The sequence below is a fragment of the Anguilla anguilla genome, chromosome 16, assembly GCF_013347855.1.
Source record: "Anguilla anguilla isolate fAngAng1 chromosome 16, fAngAng1.pri, whole genome shotgun sequence".
Lineage (NCBI taxonomy): Eukaryota > Metazoa > Chordata > Actinopteri > Anguilliformes > Anguillidae > Anguilla > Anguilla anguilla.
In genome coordinates, this window is record NC_049216.1 from 5,708,427 (window position 1) to 5,728,716 (window position 20,290).

The following is a 20,290-nucleotide window of genomic DNA, read 5'->3' on the forward strand; positions in this document are numbered from 1 at the left end:
CAGGGCTGAAGGGGAGGGCTTATGGAGGAGTGGCTTCAGGGCCGAAGGGGAGGGGTTATGGGGGTGTGGCTTCAGGGCCGAAGGGGAGGGGTTATGGAGGTGTGGCTTCAGGGCCGAAGGGGAGGGGTTATGGAGGTGTGGCTTCAGGGACGAAGGGGAGGGGTTATGGAGGTGTGGCTTCAGGGCTGAAGGGGAGGGGTTATGGAGGTGTGGCTTCAGGGCCGAAGGGGAGGGGTTATGGGGGTGTGGCTTCAGGGCACAAGGGGAGGGGTTATGGAGGTGTGGCTTCAGGGCTGAAGGGGAGGGGTTATGGAGGTGTGGCTTCAGGGCCGAAGGGGAGGGGTTATGGGGGTGTGGCTTCAGGGCACAAGGGGAGGTGTTATGGAGGTGTGGCTTCAGGACCGAAGGGAAGGGGTTATGGAGGTGTGGCTTCAGGGCCGAAGGGGAGGGGTTATGGAGGTGTGGCTTCAGGGACGAAGGGGAGGGGTTATGGAGGTGTGGCTTCAGGGCTGAAGGGGAGGGGTTATGGAGGTGTGGCTTCAGGGCCGAAGGGGAGGGGTTATGGGGGTGTGGCTTCAGGGCACAAGGGGAGGTGTTATGGAGGTGTGGCTTCAGGACCGAAGGGAAGGGGTTATGGAGGTGTGGCTTCAGGGCCGAAGGGGAGGGGTTATGGAGGTGTGGCTTCAGGGCCGAAGGGGAGGGGTTATGGAGGTGTGGCTTCAGGACCGAAGGGGAGGGGTTATGGAGGTGTGGCTTCAGGGCCGAAGGGGAGGGGTTATGGAGGTGTGGCTTCAGGGCCAAAGGGGAGGGGTTATGGAGGTGGGGCTTTAGGGCCGAAGGGGAGGGGTTATGGAGGTGGGGCTTCTGTACTGCAATACTGAAGTGCACTAGAGGTAGTGGCTTCATACAGAGTTAGACAGTGCCTTTGTCTCCTATTCAATGGTATGGGTCGTTACCATTTTCTCTCTCAAAGGCCAGGTGAAAAGGTTATAAAATTTTTCAAACATAATTATTTAATTTCATCAGCTGACAAACTCATCTTTCGTTTATAATAAAACTCCTTTTAAATGTTTTAAATTCAAAGCATACTACTATTTCAGGTTGAATGCGGGCAACGTGAATCAAATGGTGTTCTTTGAAATGCTGAGGGCACAACTTGTTCTCCAATTGGTAACTGAATCGTTAGCAGGCCACTTCCAGGTAAACTCTTGCTTTAAGTGGATGGCAATATAAGAAATCTTGTCATGCCAATAAAGCATTCCGAATTTGAATTTGAATGGGCAGTGCTAACTGAAACCGTCTGAAAAATTGACAGGCACACTGTTCTTACCCGTTTGGTGGACTGTGAATATGGCCTCGCGTGCAATTGGCCCTTTCTGAACAATTCAGTATAATCGAGGGGTGGTCATCCAGGACGTCTAGATTACACGCGGGACCGACGCGTGTCGCCCGTCGAGGACACGGCGTAATTAGCGGCGTGCGCGTTTCCCCTTCGGCAGCGCATGGAGGACGAGAGGGACGCCACCATTGGCTGCCTGGACCTGATCCTGAAGTGGTTCACGCTGCGCTTCTTCGACACCAACACCAGCGTCATGATGAAGGCCCTGGAGTACCTCAAACTGCTCTTCTCCATGCTGAGCCGCGAGAACTACCACCTCAACGAGTACGAGGCCTCCTCCTTCATCCCCTACCTCATCCTCAAGGTGAGTGTCCATTTTACACCTCCTCCTTCATCCCCTACCTCATCCTCAAGGTGAGTGTCCATTTTACACTTCCTCCTTCATCCCCTACCTCATCCTCAATGTGAGTCTTCCACCTCCTCCTTCATCCCCTACCTCATCCTCAAGGTGAGTCTTCCACCTCCTCCTTCAGCCCCTACCTCATCCTCAAGGTGAGTCTTCCACCTCCTCCTTCATCCCCTACCTCATCCTCAAGGTGAGTCTCCATTTTACACCTCCTCCTTCATCCCCTACCTCATCCTCAAGGTGAGTCTTCCACCTCCTCCTTCATCCCCTACCTCATCCTCAAGGTGAGTCTTCCACCTCCTCCTTCATCCCCTACCTCATCCTCAAGGTGAGTCTTCCACCTCCTCCTTCATCCCCTACCTCATCCTCAAGGTGAGTCTTCCACCTCCTCCTTCATCCCCTACCTCATCCTCAAGGTGAGTCTTCCACCTCCTCCTTCATCCCCTACCTCATCCTCAAGGTGAGTGTCCATTTTGCACCTCCTCCTTCATCCCCTACTTCATCCTCAAGGTGAGACTTCCACCTCCTCCTTCATCCCCTACCTCATCCTCAAGGTGAGACTTCCACCTCCTCCTTCATCCCCTACCTCATCCTCAAGGTGAGTGTCCATTTTACTCCTCCTTTATCCTCTACCTCATCCTGAAGGTGAGTGTCCATTTTACACCTCCTTTATCCTCTACCTCATCCTCAGTTTGAGTCTCGTATTTTCCACCCCCTCTTTCTCCATTCCCTCATCCTCGTGGCGGATCTGTTGCTGTGCGCAGCCGTGTGGCTGGTTTGGGTGATCTGAGCGGTGGCGGTGCGGTTGTGTGAGAGTGATGAGTTGCACTCTTAAGCTGGGGCTCCGGTGCAGTGGCATAGGAGTCTCAGTCCGACCTCCTGAGGACACGCCCATGTGCACAGGGGCCATCTGACTCACACGCCCACTGCCACCGCGTATGTATGGACACACACACACACACACACACACACACACACACACACCACGCATACACACGCTGCCAGGGATTTTGGGCCCCGTGAAATAATCTCGCATTGGGGGCCCCACCACCCCATCCTTGTACAGTTACAATAGCATTTTTGAAGGCCCCTATCAGTCAGGACCCTTTGAATCAGCCTAACCCCCCCCCCCCCCCCCCCACCATATGGCAGCACTAATCCGCTGAGGACCCTCTGTCGCCCCCTGCAGGTCGGGGAGTCCAAGGACGTGGTGCGCAAAGACGTCCGCGGCATCCTCGCCATGCTGTGCAAGGTGTACCCCGCCAGCAAGGTCTTCACCTTCCTGATGGACGGCACCAAGTCCAAGAACTCCAAGCAGAGGGCCGGTGAGTGGCCGGCCGGCTCCGCACACGCGCGTGTGTGGATGTGGAACGCAGATCACACGTCGGCTCGCTAGCTGTCATTTTGTTCCTCAGTTTTTTTTTTTTTTTTTTTTTAAATTCAGTGCTGCATGAGTGTTTGAACTGGTTGTGTCCAGAGGAGGAAAATCCGGGTTCAGAAATGGCGTCCTCCCCAGTCACCTGGATTTGCTAATTAGCACTGTTCTTCACTCAGGAGGTGGAACTGATGAGTGAAATCAGCTGGGCTGAGTTCATGGGTGGAAGAAAAACGTGGCAGGGCTTTTACTTTCTGACCCTGAGCACTTCCCAAACCCATGTATATTCTACGGTGTGTTAGTGGCCCATGCTTGTGTGCTATTGTGGTTTTTTTCTGTGTAATTTCTAATTGGAAATCTTACTTACCGAGCAAAGTTTGCACTTTTTGGATTTAGTCTTAACACAAAGTCAATGAATGAGAGTGTGTACGTCGGTATGGAAACAGACATCACAGGGCTATATTCAGGACTGATGTTGGGGCATAAACTATATTCAGGACTGATGTTGGGGCATAAACTATATTCAGGACTGATGTTTGAGATCATTGCAGAGCAAGTTGCTCTTTATGCATTTTTGTACATGGGAACCCTCAAGTTTTAGCCACTTGTTTACAGAGTTATCGTGTAGAGTAACATGTGTTCGACCCCGCAGAGGAGCTGGGCCTTGTTTACAGGGTTAGCGTGTAGAGTAACGCGTGTAGAGTAACGCGTGTTCGGTCCCGCAGAGTGCCTGGAGGAGCTGGGCCTTGTGTACAGAGTTAGCGTGTAGAGTAACGCGTGCTGCACCCCGCAGAGTGCCTGGAGGAGCTGGGCCTTGTTTACAGAGTAACGCGTGTAGAGTAACGCGTGTTGCGCCCCGCAGAGTGCCTGGAGGAGCTGGGCCTTGTTTACAGGGTTAGCGTGTAGAGTAACGCGTGCTGCGCCCCGCAGAGTGCCTGGAGGAGCTGGGCCTTGTTTACAGAGTTAGCGTGTAGAGTAACGCGTGCTGCACCCCGCAGAGTGCCTGGAGGAGCTGGGCCTTGTTTACAGGGTTAGCGTGTAGAGTAACGTGTGTAGAGTAACGCGTGTTCGATCCCGCAGAGGAGCTGGGCCTTGTTTACAGGGTTAGCGTGTAGAGTAACGCGTGTAGAGTAACGCGTGCTGCACCCCGCAGAGTGCCTGGAGGAGCTGGGCCTTGTTTACAGGGTTAGCGTGTAGAGTAACGCGTGTAGAGTAACGCGTGTTCGGTCCCGCAGAGTGCCTGGAGGAGCTGGGCCTTGTGTACAGAGTTAGCGTGTAGAGTAACGCGTGCTGCACCCCGCAGAGTGCCTGGAGGAGCTGGGCCTTGTTTACAGAGTAACGCGTGTAGAGTAACGCGTGTAGAGTAACGCGTGTTGCGCCCCGCAGAGTGCCTGGAGGAGCTGGGCCTTGTTTACAGGGTTAGCGTGTAGAGTAACGCGTGCTGCGCCCCGCAGAGTGCCTGGAGGAGCTGGGCCTTGTTTACAGGGTTAGCGTGTAGAGTAACGCGTGCTGCGCCCCGCAGAGTGCCTGGAGGAGCTGGGCCTTGTTTACAGAGTTAGCGTGTAGAGTAACGCGTGCTGCACCCCGCAGAGTGCCTGGAGGAGCTGGGCCTTGTTTACAGGGTTAGCGTGTAGAATAACGCGTGTTCGACCCTGCAGAGTGCCTGGAGGAGCTGGGCCTTGTTTACAGGGTTAGCGTGTAGAGTAACGCGTGTTTGGTCCCGCAGAGTGCCTGGAGGAGCTGGGCCTTGTTTACAGGGTTAGCGTAGCGTGTAGAGTAACGCGTGTAGAGTAACGTGTGTAGAGTAACGCGTGCTGCGCCCTGCAGAGTGCCTGGAGGAGCTGGGCCTTGTTTACAGGGTTAGCGTAGCGTGTAGAGTAACGCGTGCTGCACCCCGCAGAGTGCCTGGAGGAGCTGGGCTGCCTGATCGAGGCCTACGGGATGAGCGTGTGCCAGCCCACGGCCGCCAAGTCGCTGAAGGAGATCGCCGTGCACATCGGCGACCGCGACACGTCCGTGCGCAACGCCGCCCTCAACACGGCCGTCGCCGCCTACAACGTGTGCGGCGAGCAGGTCTACAAGCTGATCGGCAACGTGAGCGCCCGCCTTTCATTTCCCATCGGCCTTTATTTAGCCAGGGATATCCCACTGAGATCAAGATCTGTTTTGTCGGGGCGGGGGGGGGCTGAAATAAAATGTGAAGTTACCCAACAAGACAGTTTGACGATCAAGTTACAAATGGAGAATGAGACTGAGGTACAACGGTAATTTAAAGAGCTGAGGTTTAAAAGCAAGAGCGTACTTTAAAATCGGCGAATGAAATTCATTTGTGAGGTTTAAGATTTCTTTGCCGATTGTTCTAACTACAAGGTGCGACATATCTGAAGCCCAGCTTTCCAAATTCAGCAGATGAGGGACTTAAAGCATCACTCCCCTAGAGTAAAGGTGATCATTATTTTAATTTCTAATTGGCAGACAGGTGCAGTAGGAAGAGTACAGACAAGTTATGGTTCATACATGAACGATCATGCTGTTTTTTGAGGTGTTGGATAAGTGGAGTTGGTTTCATAAAGGGAAGAGAAGTGCCTTTGACTGACCTCATGTCTGTCTGTCTGTTTCACGTGTCTCTCTGTCTGCCTGTCCCTGTCCTTGTATCTGTCCGTCTGTATGTATCTGTCTGTCTCTGTCTCCCTCTATCTGTCTGCCTGTCTCTCTGTCTGCCTGTCTCTGTCCTTGTATCTGTCTGTCTGTATCTGTCTCCCTCTATCTGTCTGTGTGTGTCTGACTGTATGTATCTGTCTGTCTCTGTCTCCCTCTATCTGTCTGTGTGTGTCTGACTGTATGTATCTGTCTGCCTGTCTCTCTCTCTCTCGGTCTGTCTCTCTGTCTGTCTGTCTGTGTGTCCATCTCTAGCTGTCAGAGAAGGAAATGAGCATGCTGGAGGAGAGGATCAAGCGCTCGGCCAAGAAGACTGCGGCCGCGCCCCCCCGGCAGGCGGAGGAGAGGCCCCAGAGGGCCCCGCCCGGGAACCCCAACGCCAGCCTGATGCGCAAGCCCGCCCCCTCGGACGAGGCGCCCGCCAAACTCAAGTAAGCCCCCCCCCCCCCCACCTGCAGGGGGCGCTCTTTATAAGTGCTGCCTTTTGATTGTGTAACTGCAAAAAAAGGGTGGATCTGCAAATCCTGTGTCAACCTGTTTTCGGTTCAGGTGTAATTATCCAATTATCCAAGGCTATGCGTGTGGAACTGTGTGCTTATTCTCATAGGATCTGCATTGGACATTATTACCCCTTTGCTGGCTAAAGCACTGCAAGCTTAAGTAGTTGACTAAAGTAAACATTTCAATAGCTACTCACTTAGCTATCCAGCTACCAAGATAGCCAGCGAATTCTGACCCTGCACTACTGACTGTTTAGCTACAAAGTGCGACATTTCCGCGATATGAATTGAACCAAATGTTACGTGGTTTTGTCATTGGGCAAGTTAGCAGCTAGGTAGCTAGTTAACTGCTAACTTTTGAGACTGCTACGGAGCCTTGTTAGCTACCTTCTTAGCTAAGAAAGCTGCATACGAGGCTACCAAGTTGACTAACGTAGCAGCGTCTTGTATGTACGCGTGTGCAAAACGGCGTGCTGAAGTACTCAATCATGTGATGGTCTTGTGTCCAATGAGGGGTCGATAAGTCCAAACGACCCCTGAACCGGAAGCAGATCGACACAGGTGTAAATGCGGCTCCGCCGTTTTTGCGATTACGCCTGCTCAGACCTTCACTTTCTGTTTCTCTACACGCTTGCCTTTCGCCCTGCTGACCTCTGCCCTCTAAACGCCCTCTCTGCTCTTCCCCCCCCCCCCCCCCCCCCCCCCCCCCCCCCAAACCCCCTCCTTGCTTTCCTCGGACAGAATTATGTATCGCACTTACAGGATGTGAGTATTCCTGTGTTCCTCTCTCTTACTCGTTGGAGTCCTCGAGTGTGTCAAAGTGGCGTCGTGATTCCAAGCTCACGTTTTTACTGTTGCTTTCCTGTAGCTTTCTGCACTTCTCCGTTCTCGTTTTTTACGCACTTTTAATCCGCTCTACGTGACGTGCTGCTCGAACGTAAATAAAATGGCCGACGGGAAGACCGCCGGTCGGGCCGCGGTTACCTGTAGGACTCCTCAACCCGCGGTCCCGGAGAGCCGCAGGGGGTCTGCTGGTCTTCGCCGCTACTCGACGCGGTCAGTCGGTCGACGCGGTCAGTCGGTCGACGCGGTCAGTCGGTCGATGACCCGTCGCGCAGCCCGGCTGGTTACTTGGGTCCGAGCCGGTTGTTGACGGTTGACGATCAAGTCACAAATGGAGAATGAGACTGAGGTGCAACGGTAAAAGAACAGAGGTTACAAGCAAGAGCGCAGTTTTAGTCACCGAGTCACGAATTGGATGTTTCAAATCGGCAGTTGAAATTCATTTGCGAAGTTTAAGATGGTAAATGGTAAATGGACTGCATTTATATAGCGCTTTTATCCAAAGCGCTTTACAATTGATGCCTCTCATTCACCAGAGCAGTTAGGGGTTAGGTGTCTTGCTCAAGGACACTTCGACATGCCCAGGGCGGGGTTTGAACCGGCAACCCTCCGACTGCCAGACAATCGGTCTTACCTCCTGAGCTATATCACCCCTAAAGATGTTTTTTGAGACGAACGTTAACCCAGCAGACCCTCCCCCTCACGGCTCTCCTGGAGCAGGGTTGAGGGAGCTCGAGTCTCTCGGGACTCGGGCGTGGCGTGGCATGGCGGCTAGCGGCTAGCGGCTAACGGTGTGTGTGTGTGTGTGTGTGCGCTCTTTGTCCCGGCAGTCAGTCCCGCTCTCAGACCGCGCCCGCCGAGCACCCGTCGCCCGCCTTCCCCCGGGAGTTCCAGCTGGACCTGGACATGATCGAGACGGACCACTCGCGGGTCTGCGAGCTGCCCGAGCTGGTGCAGCACAAGCTGGACGACATCCTGGAGCCCGTCGTCATCCCCGAGCCCAAGTACGTCCCCGCCCGTCCGTCCGTCTGTCTGACCTGCGCCCGCTTTCAGTTCCTGCTGATCGAGGCATGAGGGCAGGCCTTTATGGTCTATGCCGTGGATACTCTAATCTGGACCCTGAATCCAAATCCAGCCCTGGTTTCTTCCCCCCCCCCCCCCTTGGTAATTAACGAAGCGATTGGTGCTACTGATTGGCCAGACTCTCTTCACACCTGACTTCCAGGTAAAGGGAGGGTGGGAAAACCAGCAGTTCTTGGACGTCCAGGGCCGTGATTTGAGTAACAGGGGTCTATGCTAAGGAAGTGCTAGCTCGCTAGCCTGGGAGTTGTTAGCCGTGTGTTGTGGGTTTTTTTTTTTTTTTTTTTTTCCTTCATTCATTGAAATCTCAGTATATGGCAAAGTGTGTATGTGTTGACTGACAACAGTTCTATAATTTTAATTTTATTTGTGTGTGTGTGTTTGTCTGTGGAGGGTGATGACTCTGTAACCAATGCAAGTTATGATTGGTTTTTGCAAAAAAAGTGGTCATACAACATGGTGCCCGCTCCATTACTGGAACCGTACTTCTTAGGCCCGTATCCAGACTCGGGGTCAGTGCTGATTTAGCGATCGGCGAAGAGTCTGGCTGCCACACTACACGATAGCAGCAGCAATGCTAACCGAAAGAGCTAGCGCACACCCTGAGCAAACATCAGCGGTTAAGCAGTATGGATGGTAAAGGGCGGGGCGGGTGAATGTAGAAACGCCTGCGGCTGGGTGTGTGTATGTGTGTGTGAGAGTGAGTGAGTGAATGTAGAGACACTGATGCCTGTGTCTGGAGATGTGTGTGTGTGTGTGTGTGTGTGTGTGTGTGTGTGTGTGTGTGTGTGTGTGTGTGTGTATGTGTGTGAGTGAATGTGGAGTCTCACACCTCCTTCTGGGGGGGTGTGTGTGTGTGTGTGAGAGAGTGAGTGAGTGTAGAGTCTCACGCTTGCGTCTGTCTGTGTGTGTGTGAGTGAGTGAATATAGAGACACGTGTGTGAGTGTGAGTGAGTGTGTGAGTGAGTGTAGAGTCTCACGCCTGCGTCTGTGTGTGTGTGAGTGAGTGAATATAGAGACACTCATGCCTGTGTCTGGAGGTGTGTGTGTGAGTGAGTGAGTGTAGAGTCTCACGCCTGCGTCTGGGTATGTGTGAGTGAGTGTAGAGTCTCACGCCTGTGTTTGGGTGTGTCCTAGGATCCGAGCCGTCTCTCCCCACTTCGACGACCTGCACAACACCACCGCCTCGACCATCAACTTCGTCATCTCACAGGTGGCCAGCGGGGACATCTACACCAGCATCCAGGCCCTGGCACAGGTGTGTGTGTGTGTGTGTGTGTGTGTATGTATGTGTGTGTCTGTCTGTGTCTGTGTGTGTGTGCATGTCTTTGTGTGTCGTGTGTGTGTGTTTCTGTCTGTGCGTGTGTTTATGTGTCTCTGTGTGTATCCCTGCTACCTGCTGCGCGACGGTGGTTTGCGTCCTCCTGAAACGTGGAGCACGCCGCGTGGTTCCCCGGGTTCTGCTCTGTCGGGGGTGATGAGTTGCGCCTGCAGGTGGCGCTGCTCTGCGGTGGCGGAGCGGCTCCACTCGGACTCCTGACGACAAGCCAGAGTGCACAGGGGCCATCTGACCTGCAGGGCGGAGCCCTGGGAGCCCCGCCCACTCTCACCATGGCAACCAAACGCTCTGTGTCTGCGTGTCTCTGTGTCTGTCTGTCTGTCTGTGCGTAGGGTTCCCACGGGGCCAAAAGCTCTGCGGATAAATGCCTCTTATTGGCTAGGTCGCGTGTCAATCACACGCAGGTTTTTGCTTCATTGTGCACTGTCGCTTATTGGTAATCTCATAACTCTTGCTGTTTATCTCTGAAATGCAGAAATCCACCCTTCTGGTAGGGCTTGATTCTGAATCTGCTGGATTTTTCTGTCGGTGTAACTTTTACTCAACTTTCCTACGTGTCATAGTTACACACATCACAGCTGAGGGAAACTCTAACTGTTAAAAATTAATTCTTAAGTATTCTAAAACGTGACCAGCGGTTTTCAGACTTTTGTGATCCACGGATCCCTACCCAGGCTCAAAGGAATCCATAGGACCCCCATCATAAATTTTAAAAGGGCTAATTTATTTAAAAACATTTTTTTTACACATTTATTTCATTTTCATACGCTTTCCCAAATCTGTATATAGTCCTTGCAGGTATCTCCCACATCCCTCTGGGTCCACGGACCCGTTTAAAACCGGCCATCAACGGTCATGTAACTGCACTTTAAAGGAATACTTGTTTTATTTGGAAAGTGCAGGAAGTTAAAAACCTGTTGAAGTGCCAGCTGTACGAGACACTAACCCGCCCCACCCCCCCCCCCGCACCCCCCCACCCTCGGCACTGTACCAGGTCGACGAGGTGTTGCGGCAGGACGACAAGGCGGAGGCCATGTCGGGCCACATCGACCAGTTCCTCATCGCCACCTTCATGCAGCTGCGCCTCATCTACAACACGCACATGGCCGACGACCGGCTGGACAAGAGGGACATCTTCAAGCTGTACAGCTGCATCATCGGCAACATGTTCTCCGTGAGTACCGCCGTCCGTCCGTCCGTCCGTCCCCCCGTCCCCCCGTCTGTGCCAGCTCCTGCGCGTCTACGCAAACGTCGAATCCGGAAGTTTTTTCGTTTTTAGATTCGCGTCTTTCTTCGTTAAATTGTGTCGGATGGTTACCGGGCACCAACCGAAACTGTTTTTGGAAAATGCAACTTCTCTGGTCGTCATGGTGAGTGAAGGGTAGTGACAGTGAAGAGTGTCGCTGTGTTGTTCCAGAAGCTTTGAGTTTTTTTTAATTTTTTTTTTAATTATTATTATTTTTAATTTTATGCACGTCATGTGGCTTTGTTAGCTTTGCATTATCCAAGCATTTTGGTTTAGGGAAGTTCATTGCTTTCAGTCTTTCAGCTGAGCGAGAGCCTAAATGTTGAACCCTGATGAACTTTGCATTTGCCTGTCTGGAAATGCTTTTCGCGGTATGAAGCCCTATGAAGTCCTAACTGAGGTAATTTAAGAGGTTCCTTGTAGTGCGGAGCGTATTTATTTCAGCAGTTGAAAGTCGAGGATGGTACAGTCCATTTGCAGTGTAGCCGTTTTAGCCGTTTCTCTAGCCTGAGCCGTCTGTTTGCATAACAGCCTACCTGCTGCGCGACGGTCGTTTGCGTCCTCCTGAAACGAGGAGCGTGCCACGTGGTTCCCCGGGTTCTGCTCTGTCGGGGGTGATGAGTTGCGCCTGCAGGTGGCGCTGCTCTGCGGTGGCGGAGCGGCTCCACTCGGACTCCTGACGACAAGCCCGAGTGCACAGGGGCCATCTGACCTGCAGGGCGGAGCCCTGGGAGCCACGCCCACTCTTAGCATAGGAAGCAAATGTAAGGCTGTAAGGTTATGAGCAGCCTGGTCAGGCTCATAGTGCTGTAAGGTTATGAGCGGCCTGGTCAGGCTCATAGTGCTGTAAGGTTATGAGCAGCTTGGTCAGGCTCATAGTGCTGTAAGGTTATGAGCAGCCTGGTCAGGCTCATAGTGCTGTAAGGTTATGAGCAGCCTGGTCAGGCTCATAGTGCTGTAAGGTTATGAGCAGCCTGGTCAGGCTCATAGTGCTGTAAGGTTATGAGCAGCCTGGTCAGGCTCACAGTGCTGTAAGGTTATGAGCAGCCTGGTCAGGCTTACAGTGCTGTAAGGTTATGAGCAGCCTGGTCAGGCTCACAGTGCTGTAAGGTTATGAGCAGCCTGGTCAGGCTCACAGTGCTGTAAGGTTATGAGCAGCCTGGTCAGGCTCACAGTGCTGTAAGGTTATGAGCAGCCTGGTCAGGCTCATAGTGCAGTAAGGTTATGAGCAGCCTGGTCAGGCTCATAGTGCTGTAAGGTTATGGGCAGCCTGGTCAGGCTCATAGCGCAGTAAGGTTATGAGCAGCCTGGTCAGGCTCACAGTGCTGTAAGGTTATGAGCAGCCTGGTCACCCTCACAGTACTGTAAGGTTATGAGCAGCCTGGTCAGGCTCATAGTGCTGTAAGGTTATGAGCAGCCTGGTCAGGCTCATAGTGCTGTAAGGTTATGAGCAGCCTGGTCACCCTCACAGTACTGTAAGGTTATGAGCAGCCTGGTCAGGCTCATAGTGCTGTAAGGTTATGAGCAGCCTGGTCAGGCTCATAGTGCTGTAAGGTTATGAGCAGCCTGGTCAGGCTCACAATACTGTAAGGTTATGAGCAGCCTGGTCAGGCTCATAGTGCTGTAAGGTTATGAGCAGCCTGGTCAGGCTCATAGTGCAGTAAGGTTATGAGCAGCCTGGTCAGGCTCATAGTGCTGTAAGGTTATGAGCAGCCTGGTCAGGCTCATAGTGCTGTAAGGTTATGAGCAGCCTGGTCAGGCTTGTAGTGCTGTAAGGTTATGAACAGCCTGGTCAGGCCCACAGTGCTGTAAGGTTATGAGCAGCCTGGTCAGGCTCACAGTGCTGTAAGGTTATGAGCGGCCTGGTCAGGCTCACAGTGCTGTAAGGTTATGAGCGGCCTGGTCAGGCTCACAGTGCTGTAAGGTTATGAGCGGCCTGGTCAGGCTCATAGTGCTGTAAGGTTATGAGTGGCCTGGTCAGGCTCATAGTGCTGTAAGGTTATGAGCGGCCTGGTCAGGCTCATAGTGCTGTAAGGTTATGAGTGGCCTGGTCAGGCTCATAGTGCTGTAAGGTTATGAGCAGCTTGGTCAGGCTCATAGTGCTGTAAGGTTATGAGCAGCCTGGTCAGGCTCATAGTGCTGTAAGGTTATGAGCAGCCTGGTCAGGCTGTAAGGTTATGAGCAGCCTGGTCAGGCTCATAGTGCTGTAAGGTTATGAGCAGCCTGGTCAGGCTCACAGTGCTGTAAGGTTATGAGCAGCCTGGTCAGGCTCATTGTGCTGTAAGGTTATAAGCAGCCTGGTCAGGCTGTAAGGTTATGAGCAGCCTGGTCAGGCTCATTGTGCTGTAAGGTTATGAGCAGCCTGGTCAGGCTCACAGTGCAGTAAGGTTATGAGCGGCCTGGTCAGGCTCACAGTGCTGTAAGGTCAGGCTGTAAGGTTAAGGTTATGAGCAGCCTGGTCAGGCTCATTGTGCTGTAAGGTTATGAGCAGCCTGGTCAGGCTCATTGTGCTGTAAGGTTATGAGCAGCGTGGTCAGGCTCATTGTGCTGTAAGGTTATGAGCGGCCTGGTCAGGCTGACAGGGCAGTAAGGTCAGGCTGTAATTACCATGGTGCCGTTGCAGCTCTTCTCCATTGAAAGCCTGGCGCGGGAGGCCTCCATGGGCGTGCTGAAGGACCTGATGCACGGCCTCATCACCCTCATGCTGGACTCCCGGGTGGAGGACATCGAGGACGGCCAGCAGCTCATCCGCTCCGTCAACATGCTGGTGGTGCGCGTGCTGGGGAAGTCCGACCAGACCAACATCCTCAGGTTGACCGCTTTCCCCTCCTCCATGTCTGTCTCTCTGTCTGTATCTGTCTGTCTGTCTGTCTCTCTGTCTCTGTCTGTCTGTCTGTCCATCTCTGTCTGTCTCTCTGTCCGTCCGTTTCTGTCTGTGTCCCTGTCTGTATCTGTATGTCTGTCTGTCTCTCTGTCTCTGTCTGTCTGTCTGTCTGTCGACTCTTAGAGCCTGATTTACTAAGGTCTTTAGCACACGCAAGACCTTTTAGACCTTTCAGCTCACGCGAAAACCAATAACACAGCCATTGATTGGTGCAAAGCAAATGCCATCACCGATCGTTGGTCGTGTAATTGGTTTTGTGTGAGCTAAAAAGGTTTCGCTCATTGCCAAATGTCTTAGTACAACTCGCATTAAGCCTGATTTTCAGACTGAGTCTGTGTGTCCGTGCGTCCTTGCATCTGTCCCTGACGCTGTGTGTTCTCTCTCAGTGCGATCCTCGTGCTGCTGCAGGACAGCCTTATTTCCTCTGCCGGGACCCCCAAGTTCGCCGAGCTGGTCCTGAAGGTACTGTCACGCGTCTGTGTTTGCGTGCGAGTGTGTGTGTGTCTGTGTGTGTGCGCGCGCTTGCATGCAGTGTGCACGTGAGGCTGCAAGGATGTGCGTGTATTTTTGTGAGGGGGAAAAAGTGTGTGTGTTTGTGTGTGTATGTGTATGCCTGAGTGTGTGTGTGTGTATATGCGCACGTGCGCGTGTATGTGTGTATGCCTTCTGTGTGTGTGCATGCCTGAGTGTGTGTGTGTGTATACGAGTGTGTGTCCATGCAAGCTGAGATGCTGTTTAGGCTCCGCCCCCCGGGTGACGCCCCTTCCCCCTCCCCCCTCCCCCGTCTCCCCAGTGCCTGTGGAGGATGATCCGCTTCCTCCCGGAGACCATGGACAGCCTCAACCTGGACCGCATCATGCTGGAGATCCACAACTTCATGAAGGTCCTCCCCCGGGAGAAGCTCAAGCAGCTCAAATGCGACATGCCCTACCGGACGCTGAAGACCCTGCTGCACACGCTCTGCAGGCTGTGCGGCCCCAAGGTGTGTGCCTGCCCCCCCCCCATTACATTTACATTACATTACAGGCATTTGGCAGACGCTCTTATCCAGAGCGACGTACAACAAAGTGTATAACCATAACCAGGAACAAGTATGACGAAACCCCTAGAGAGAAGTACCAAGTGCAGGGAACAACCGCATAGTTCAACTTGGACCCTGAAGGTTAAACTGATTAACACTAACACAACGAGAACGGCAACAACGCAATCTATGGAAAAAAATACAAGCAGTAGTTAAGACACCCCCCCACGCTAGGCTAACAGCGCGCAGAGAGCGCTCGAAGGCTTCGCCAAACAAAATGCTCCTGCTCTGTCTGAAAGCAGTAAAGGCGCCCAACAGGCTTTCCAGGCACCTTTCTTTGTCACTTAGTTAATTAGTTAGTTGAGTCTTTATTATCTCGATGGGGCAGTTTGTTCTGCAGCGTAGTATAGGGTAAATGGCAATGAAAAAGAGTAAATAAATACTCGCAACTGCTGCCGGTCACTACAGGAGGTTTTCCGGTAAAAGAGGCGCGTATTTAAAATGTTAAATTAGCATATTCGTGTCAAATGTTTAAAATGGACGACGCCGGACCCTCGTGCGGGGGACTATCGAGAACAAGTCCGGAAAAGAAAATTCTGTACCGTTCGGTTTAAAACCCTCACTACCGTACCACGTCTGCCCTGGATCCGAGGCAGGACGACCTTCGTTTACGTCGCTAGTACGTAGCCTGTGTTCTTTAGTTAAAATTTTACTTGCGTGGGTTTTTGAAATTCAATAAAGGCTTGTAACATCTGCATCCTGTGAAGGGGAGTCACCTTGGAGCTCCTCTCTTCCGTCTGAACACCTGCTTTTAGAGTAATGCGTAAATTAAAAAATGCGTAATACAGAGAAAACCACCTATGGTCAGGAGAAGCTCCTATCTGATAACCATCTGACTTATTTAAAATCTCTATAACCATGATGTTTAAAAGCTCTGACCTCCCCCCTCTTGTGTCTCGCACAGATCATGGACCACTTGTCCATGATTGAGAACAGGAACGAGTCGGAGCTGGAGGCCCACCTCCGGCGGGTGGTCAAGCACTCGGGGGACCTGTCCGGCTCCAAGTCTGACAAGGGGAGCGAGAAGGGAGCGGTCAAAACGGTGTGTGTCGATCACGCGGTCGTCTGCGTTCGTCTGTAACTCTGTCCTGTGTGCTGCTCTATGGTTGTCTGCGTTAGTCTGTAACCCAGTCCTGTGTCTCAGCTGTACAGCTGTCTGCGTTCGTCTGTAACTCTGTCCTGTGTGCTGCTCTATGGTTGTCTGCGTTCGTCTGTAACCTTGTCCTGTGTGCTGCTCTATGGTTGTCTGCGTTCGTCTAACTCTGTCCTGTGTGCTGCTCCATGGTTGTCTGCGTTCGTCTGTAACCTTGTCCTGTGTCTCAGCTGTACAGCTGTCTGCGTTCGTCTGTAACTCTGTCCTGAGTGCTGCTCTACAGTCCTCTGTGTTCGTCTGTAACTCTGTCCTGAGTGCTGCTCTACAGTCCTCTGCGTTCGTCTGTAACTCTGTCCTGTGTGCTGCTCTATGGTTGTCTGCGTTCGTCTGTAACTCTGTCCTGTGTCTCAGCTCTATAGTCGTCTGCGTTTGTCTGTAACTCTGTCCTGTGTGCTGCTCTGTGGTTGTCTGCGTCCGTCTGTAACCATGTCCTGTGTCTCAGCTCTACAGTCATCTGCGTTCGTCTGTAACCTTGTCCTGTGTCTCAGCTCTACAATCATCTGCGTTCGTCTGTAACCTTGTCCTGTGTCTCAGCTCTACAATCATCTGCGTTCGTCTGTAACTTTCCTGTGTCTCAGCTCTACAGTCGTCTGCGTTCGTCTGTAACTGTCCTGTGTCTCAGGTGTCGGTATTCATCACACCTTTTTTTGTTGCAGGATGAGAAGATTTCCAGGGCCAACGTGAGCGACATCCTTTCGGAGATCTTCAAAAAGATCGGGTCGAAGGAAAACACGAAGGAGGTGAGCGGTTTCGAGCGTGAGCGTGCGGCGTGGGGGTGCTTTGCATCCAGTGGTTCCGGGTGCTGAACGCAGTCTCTCTCCTTCTCCTTTGTCCCTTCCTTCTCTCTCTCTCTCTCTCCCTCCCTCTCTCCTCTCTCTGCCGCAGGGGCTGACGGAACTGTACGAGTACAAGCTGAAGTACTCGGACGCCGACATCGAGCCCTTCCTGAAGAACACCTCGCCCTTCTTCCAGAGCTACGTGGAGCGGGGCCTGCGCATGATCGAGTCGGACCGCGAGGGCAAGGGCAGGACTCAGAGCTCCAGCGCCGGTGCGTCACGCACACACACGGATCACACGCGTGTTACGAATCAGATCTCGTACATTTCAAACTCGCTTGCATTTGAAACTCGCTCACTGCAGAACACGCCACCGATCTTAGACGGCGTGTTCTAGCCAGGCTCACTACTGGCCAGGCCTGTGACCGCTCTGAGCACTGAGCACAGCCGATTGGCCAGCGTTCTGACCCCTCAGCACTGAACACAGCCGATTCGCTAGTGTTCTGACTGCTCTGAGCGCTGAGCACAGCCGATTGGCCACCGTTCTGACCCCTCAACTCTGAACACAGCTGATTGGTCAGGGCTCTGATCCCCTGGGGGGGGGGCGGTGCTAAGCTCTGCTGACAGGCGGCGTTTCTCTCTCTGCAGTCATCCCCCAGCGCGGCTCAGACGGCTCCGCCTTCGTGCCCGCCTCCAGCGCGGCGCCACTCAACACCAACGGGGAGGAGCTTGAGCCCGCCGTCTACTACGAGAGGCTGAAGATCCTCCGGCAGCGGCACGGATTGGACAACAACAGCAAGGTACCCGCCCCCTCCTCTCTCTCTCACGCACACTTCCCCTCCCCTCTCACAAACACACACTCCACTTCTCCTCCCCTCTCACAAACACACACTCCACCTCTCCTCTCACACACACACACACACTCCACTTCTCCTCTCTCACACACACACACGCACGCACACACACACACACACACACTCCACTTCTCTCCTCTCTCACACACACACTCCACTTCTCCTCTCTCACACACACGCACGCACACACACACACACACACACTCCACTTCTCTCCTCTCTCTCACACTCATACACACACACACACACACACCCCACTTCTCCTCTCCTCTCACACGCACTTCACCTCAAGTTCAGTTTGGCCGTCTGCTGCATGGAGCAGTACGGTTTAGAGGTTTCTCTCCGTGTGACTGGTCCGATGAAGTGGCTTTATTATCACAAATTCATGGTAATAACGCCCCCTTTTCATTTAGAGTGACACTTCTCTTTCTCCATGTTCACCTGAATTGAATCTGTACCGTTCTGTTTAAAACCCTCTGTTGCGCACCACGTCTGCCCTAGATCCGGTCCTCACAGTACGTCTGGAGTGAAATTAGCTAGAACGACGACAGGTGTGGGGGGGTGGGAGTGTGACTGAGCATTTCTTGGCTCGCGCGGTGGACATTCAGAACAGGAAGTGCTGAAGGCTGCCATCTTCCCTTTCGCTTTTCCTTAGCTAGAGTCTTTTGTAGAAATGGATTATACAGTAATGTCACAGTGAAGTATTCAGTCAATATGATCCAGCGTTTTGCACTTAACAGGCAAATGTGTATAACCTTTTGCCGCTTTCCGTTTTTGCAGTGTAACTTTTTTGAAGGTGCATTGCTGGCAAACGTAAATATTTTCCAGAAATAAAATATTTAGGGTGCATTGCAGCCTATTCCATGCTTTCTCTGGCTGCTGGTCTCAGCTCGTTGCACATGATGTTTGCTCTCTTTTGGATTTACGCCGTAAAGTGCGGAACGTCCAGCAGAGGGCAGCAGCAGCGCACCAGCTGGAACGAGCCCTGCAGCGCTAGCAAAGCTTGCAGTTCAGCCGTAGGGTTTTTTTTGTTGTTGTTGCGGTTTCTCAAGCGGTTTTAATTATTTATCGTGGGCTCCACTTTGGCGGCTAACGCGCGTCGACGGCGCGCTACGAGGGAACGGCGTTACGGGCCGAGTAACGCTCGCCGCAACGGCGATGCCGTTTCCTCCCAAACGAGAAGGTCGGGCGCGGTAATTCAGCGCGGTTCCCCCCCCCCCCCCTCCGAATTCGCCTTCGGGGCGCCGAAACGTTTATTCGCCGCGTAAAGCAGGGCAATTCACTTACTGCGCGTCTCCCACCGGTAACAAAACAGCAGCCGTCGGTAATGTTCAGTTTAATGTTTGCTTACTTATGGGCGGCGGTGTAGCATAGTGGGTGAGGAACTGCTGTTTGATTCCTGGGTTAGGTAACTGCTGTTGTACCCCTGAGCCGAGGTACTTAACCCGCATTGCTTCAGTATAGTATAGCATATATATGTATATATATATATGCTTCAGCTCTAGCTGTATAAAATGGATGCAGTGTAAATGCTATGTAAAAGAAAAATGGTGTAAGGCTAAATGCCTGTAATGTGATATAATTTTTTTTGGCCCTCACGAAATGGTAGTCGAAGGGCCCCGGTGGACACGTAGCAAGCGTCGCTCACGCCTCTCCCCCCTTTTCTCCCCCCCCCCCCTTCCCCCGTCTCCCCTGGCGGCGGTTGTCACGGCGCCCTGCCCTGCCCTGCCCCCACCAGCAGCAGCAGCAGCTGCAGCCGCAGCCGTCGCAGGAGGAGGACCGGACCCCGCTGACCTCGCTGCTCTCCCGCCCCTCGGTGGCCTCCTCCACGGACATGCTCCACAGCAAGCTGTCCCAGCTGAAGGAGTCGCGCGAGCAGCCGCTCGCCCACCACAGCCCCGCCCGCGCCTCCTCCCGCTCCTCCTCCCCCGCCGCCAACCTCGACGACCTCAAGAAGAGGCTGGAGAGGATCAAGAACAACCGCCAATGAAATCAGAGGGTGCCGCCCCATTTTTTTTTTTTTTTTTCAAGGCCCCGCCTCCTCCCCTCCCAGTGTACAAAAGTCTCGCTGTAACATAAGTGGACTACTTTTTGTCAAGTATCGTGGCACAATTACTTGTATATACTCTAGGCTTCTTAACCACTCGAATTCTCAAGTGTCAAGATTTTAGTGTACAGTTTCTCTGTGGAGATCGCTGTAATATGTATAATTTAACACGTTCCTCTCTTTTTTTTGTTTTGTTGAGATTTTAAAATTAATAATAAAAAGTAGTGAATTCTTTTTTTCTGTTTTCTCTGCTAACCCTTTTCAGTTCCGTACCTTTCCGTTTCCTGTCCAGTTTCTCGAGTTGCCGAAACGATGATTCTGTTGGGATCATGGTGCATGAAAGCAGGAAGTAACCGTTTTTTTTTGTAAATAAAGTTTCGAATTTAATAAACGCTGCTCTCTAAAACACCGTTTACTCCTACATGTCTGGCATACCTTGAGCAGTTTCCGGCATGTCATTTTTTTCAATTTATTTTTTGGATTGGTTGTAGTTTGAAGGACGTCACTCATTATACATTCAGACCTCTCAGAATAGTTTTGAATGTAGTCTCATCAAGGCTAACTATTATCCATAGGTAAAAGGCAATAAAGTTTTTTTTTGTTGTTTTTTTTTTTTCTTTACAAAATAAATTGATAAACCAAAGTTCTGTGATGTGCTTGGATGCTTAGTGATGGAGAAGGTGGAATGATTGCGGAAGGCGTTGCTGTT

General features: G+C 52.4%; 1 protein-coding gene and 3 non-coding genes across 8 annotated transcripts in view; all 4 read left to right on the plus strand.

The window, feature by feature from the left end:
• Nucleotides 1-19,977, plus strand: part of LOC118215378 (cytoskeleton-associated protein 5-like) — a 51,260-nt gene extending 31,283 nt beyond the window's left edge. For 3 of the 5 annotated variants that reach the window (XM_035396105.1, XM_035396106.1, XM_035396104.1), the window contains exons 30-45: nt 1,500-1,703; nt 2,935-3,070; nt 5,021-5,214; nt 6,034-6,209; nt 7,020-7,043; nt 7,952-8,125; nt 9,339-9,459; nt 10,535-10,714; nt 13,410-13,597; nt 14,057-14,132; nt 14,464-14,652; nt 15,656-15,793; nt 16,561-16,644; nt 16,790-16,952; nt 17,329-17,480; nt 19,273-19,977. In XM_035396105.1, the coding sequence (XP_035251996.1) occupies nt 1,500-1,703; nt 2,935-3,070; nt 5,021-5,214; nt 6,034-6,209; nt 7,020-7,043; nt 7,952-8,125; nt 9,339-9,459; nt 10,535-10,714; nt 13,410-13,597; nt 14,057-14,132; nt 14,464-14,652; nt 15,656-15,793; nt 16,561-16,644; nt 16,790-16,952; nt 17,329-17,480; nt 19,273-19,524 (2,451 nt within the window). In that variant the 3' untranslated portion in view covers nt 19,525-19,977. The remainder of the gene's footprint in view (nt 1-1,499; nt 1,704-2,934; nt 3,071-5,020; nt 5,215-6,033; nt 6,210-7,019; nt 7,044-7,951; nt 8,126-9,338; nt 9,460-10,534; nt 10,715-13,409; nt 13,598-14,056; nt 14,133-14,463; nt 14,653-15,655; nt 15,794-16,560; nt 16,645-16,789; nt 16,953-17,328; nt 17,481-19,272) is intronic. The other 2 variants (XM_035396107.1, XM_035396108.1) reach the window with 2 other exon arrangements.
• On the plus strand, nt 2,554-2,665 carry LOC118215888. Its single transcript, XR_004762932.1, has one exon. It is a non-coding gene; the product is annotated as a small nucleolar RNA SNORD67 (small nucleolar RNA).
• On the plus strand, nt 9,669-9,778 carry LOC118215890. The gene has a single exon (XR_004762934.1). It is a non-coding gene; the product is annotated as a small nucleolar RNA SNORD67 (small nucleolar RNA).
• On the plus strand, nt 11,394-11,503 carry LOC118215889. The gene has a single exon (XR_004762933.1). It is a non-coding gene; the product is annotated as a small nucleolar RNA SNORD67 (small nucleolar RNA).
• Nucleotides 19,978-20,290: the final 313 nt, after the last annotated feature.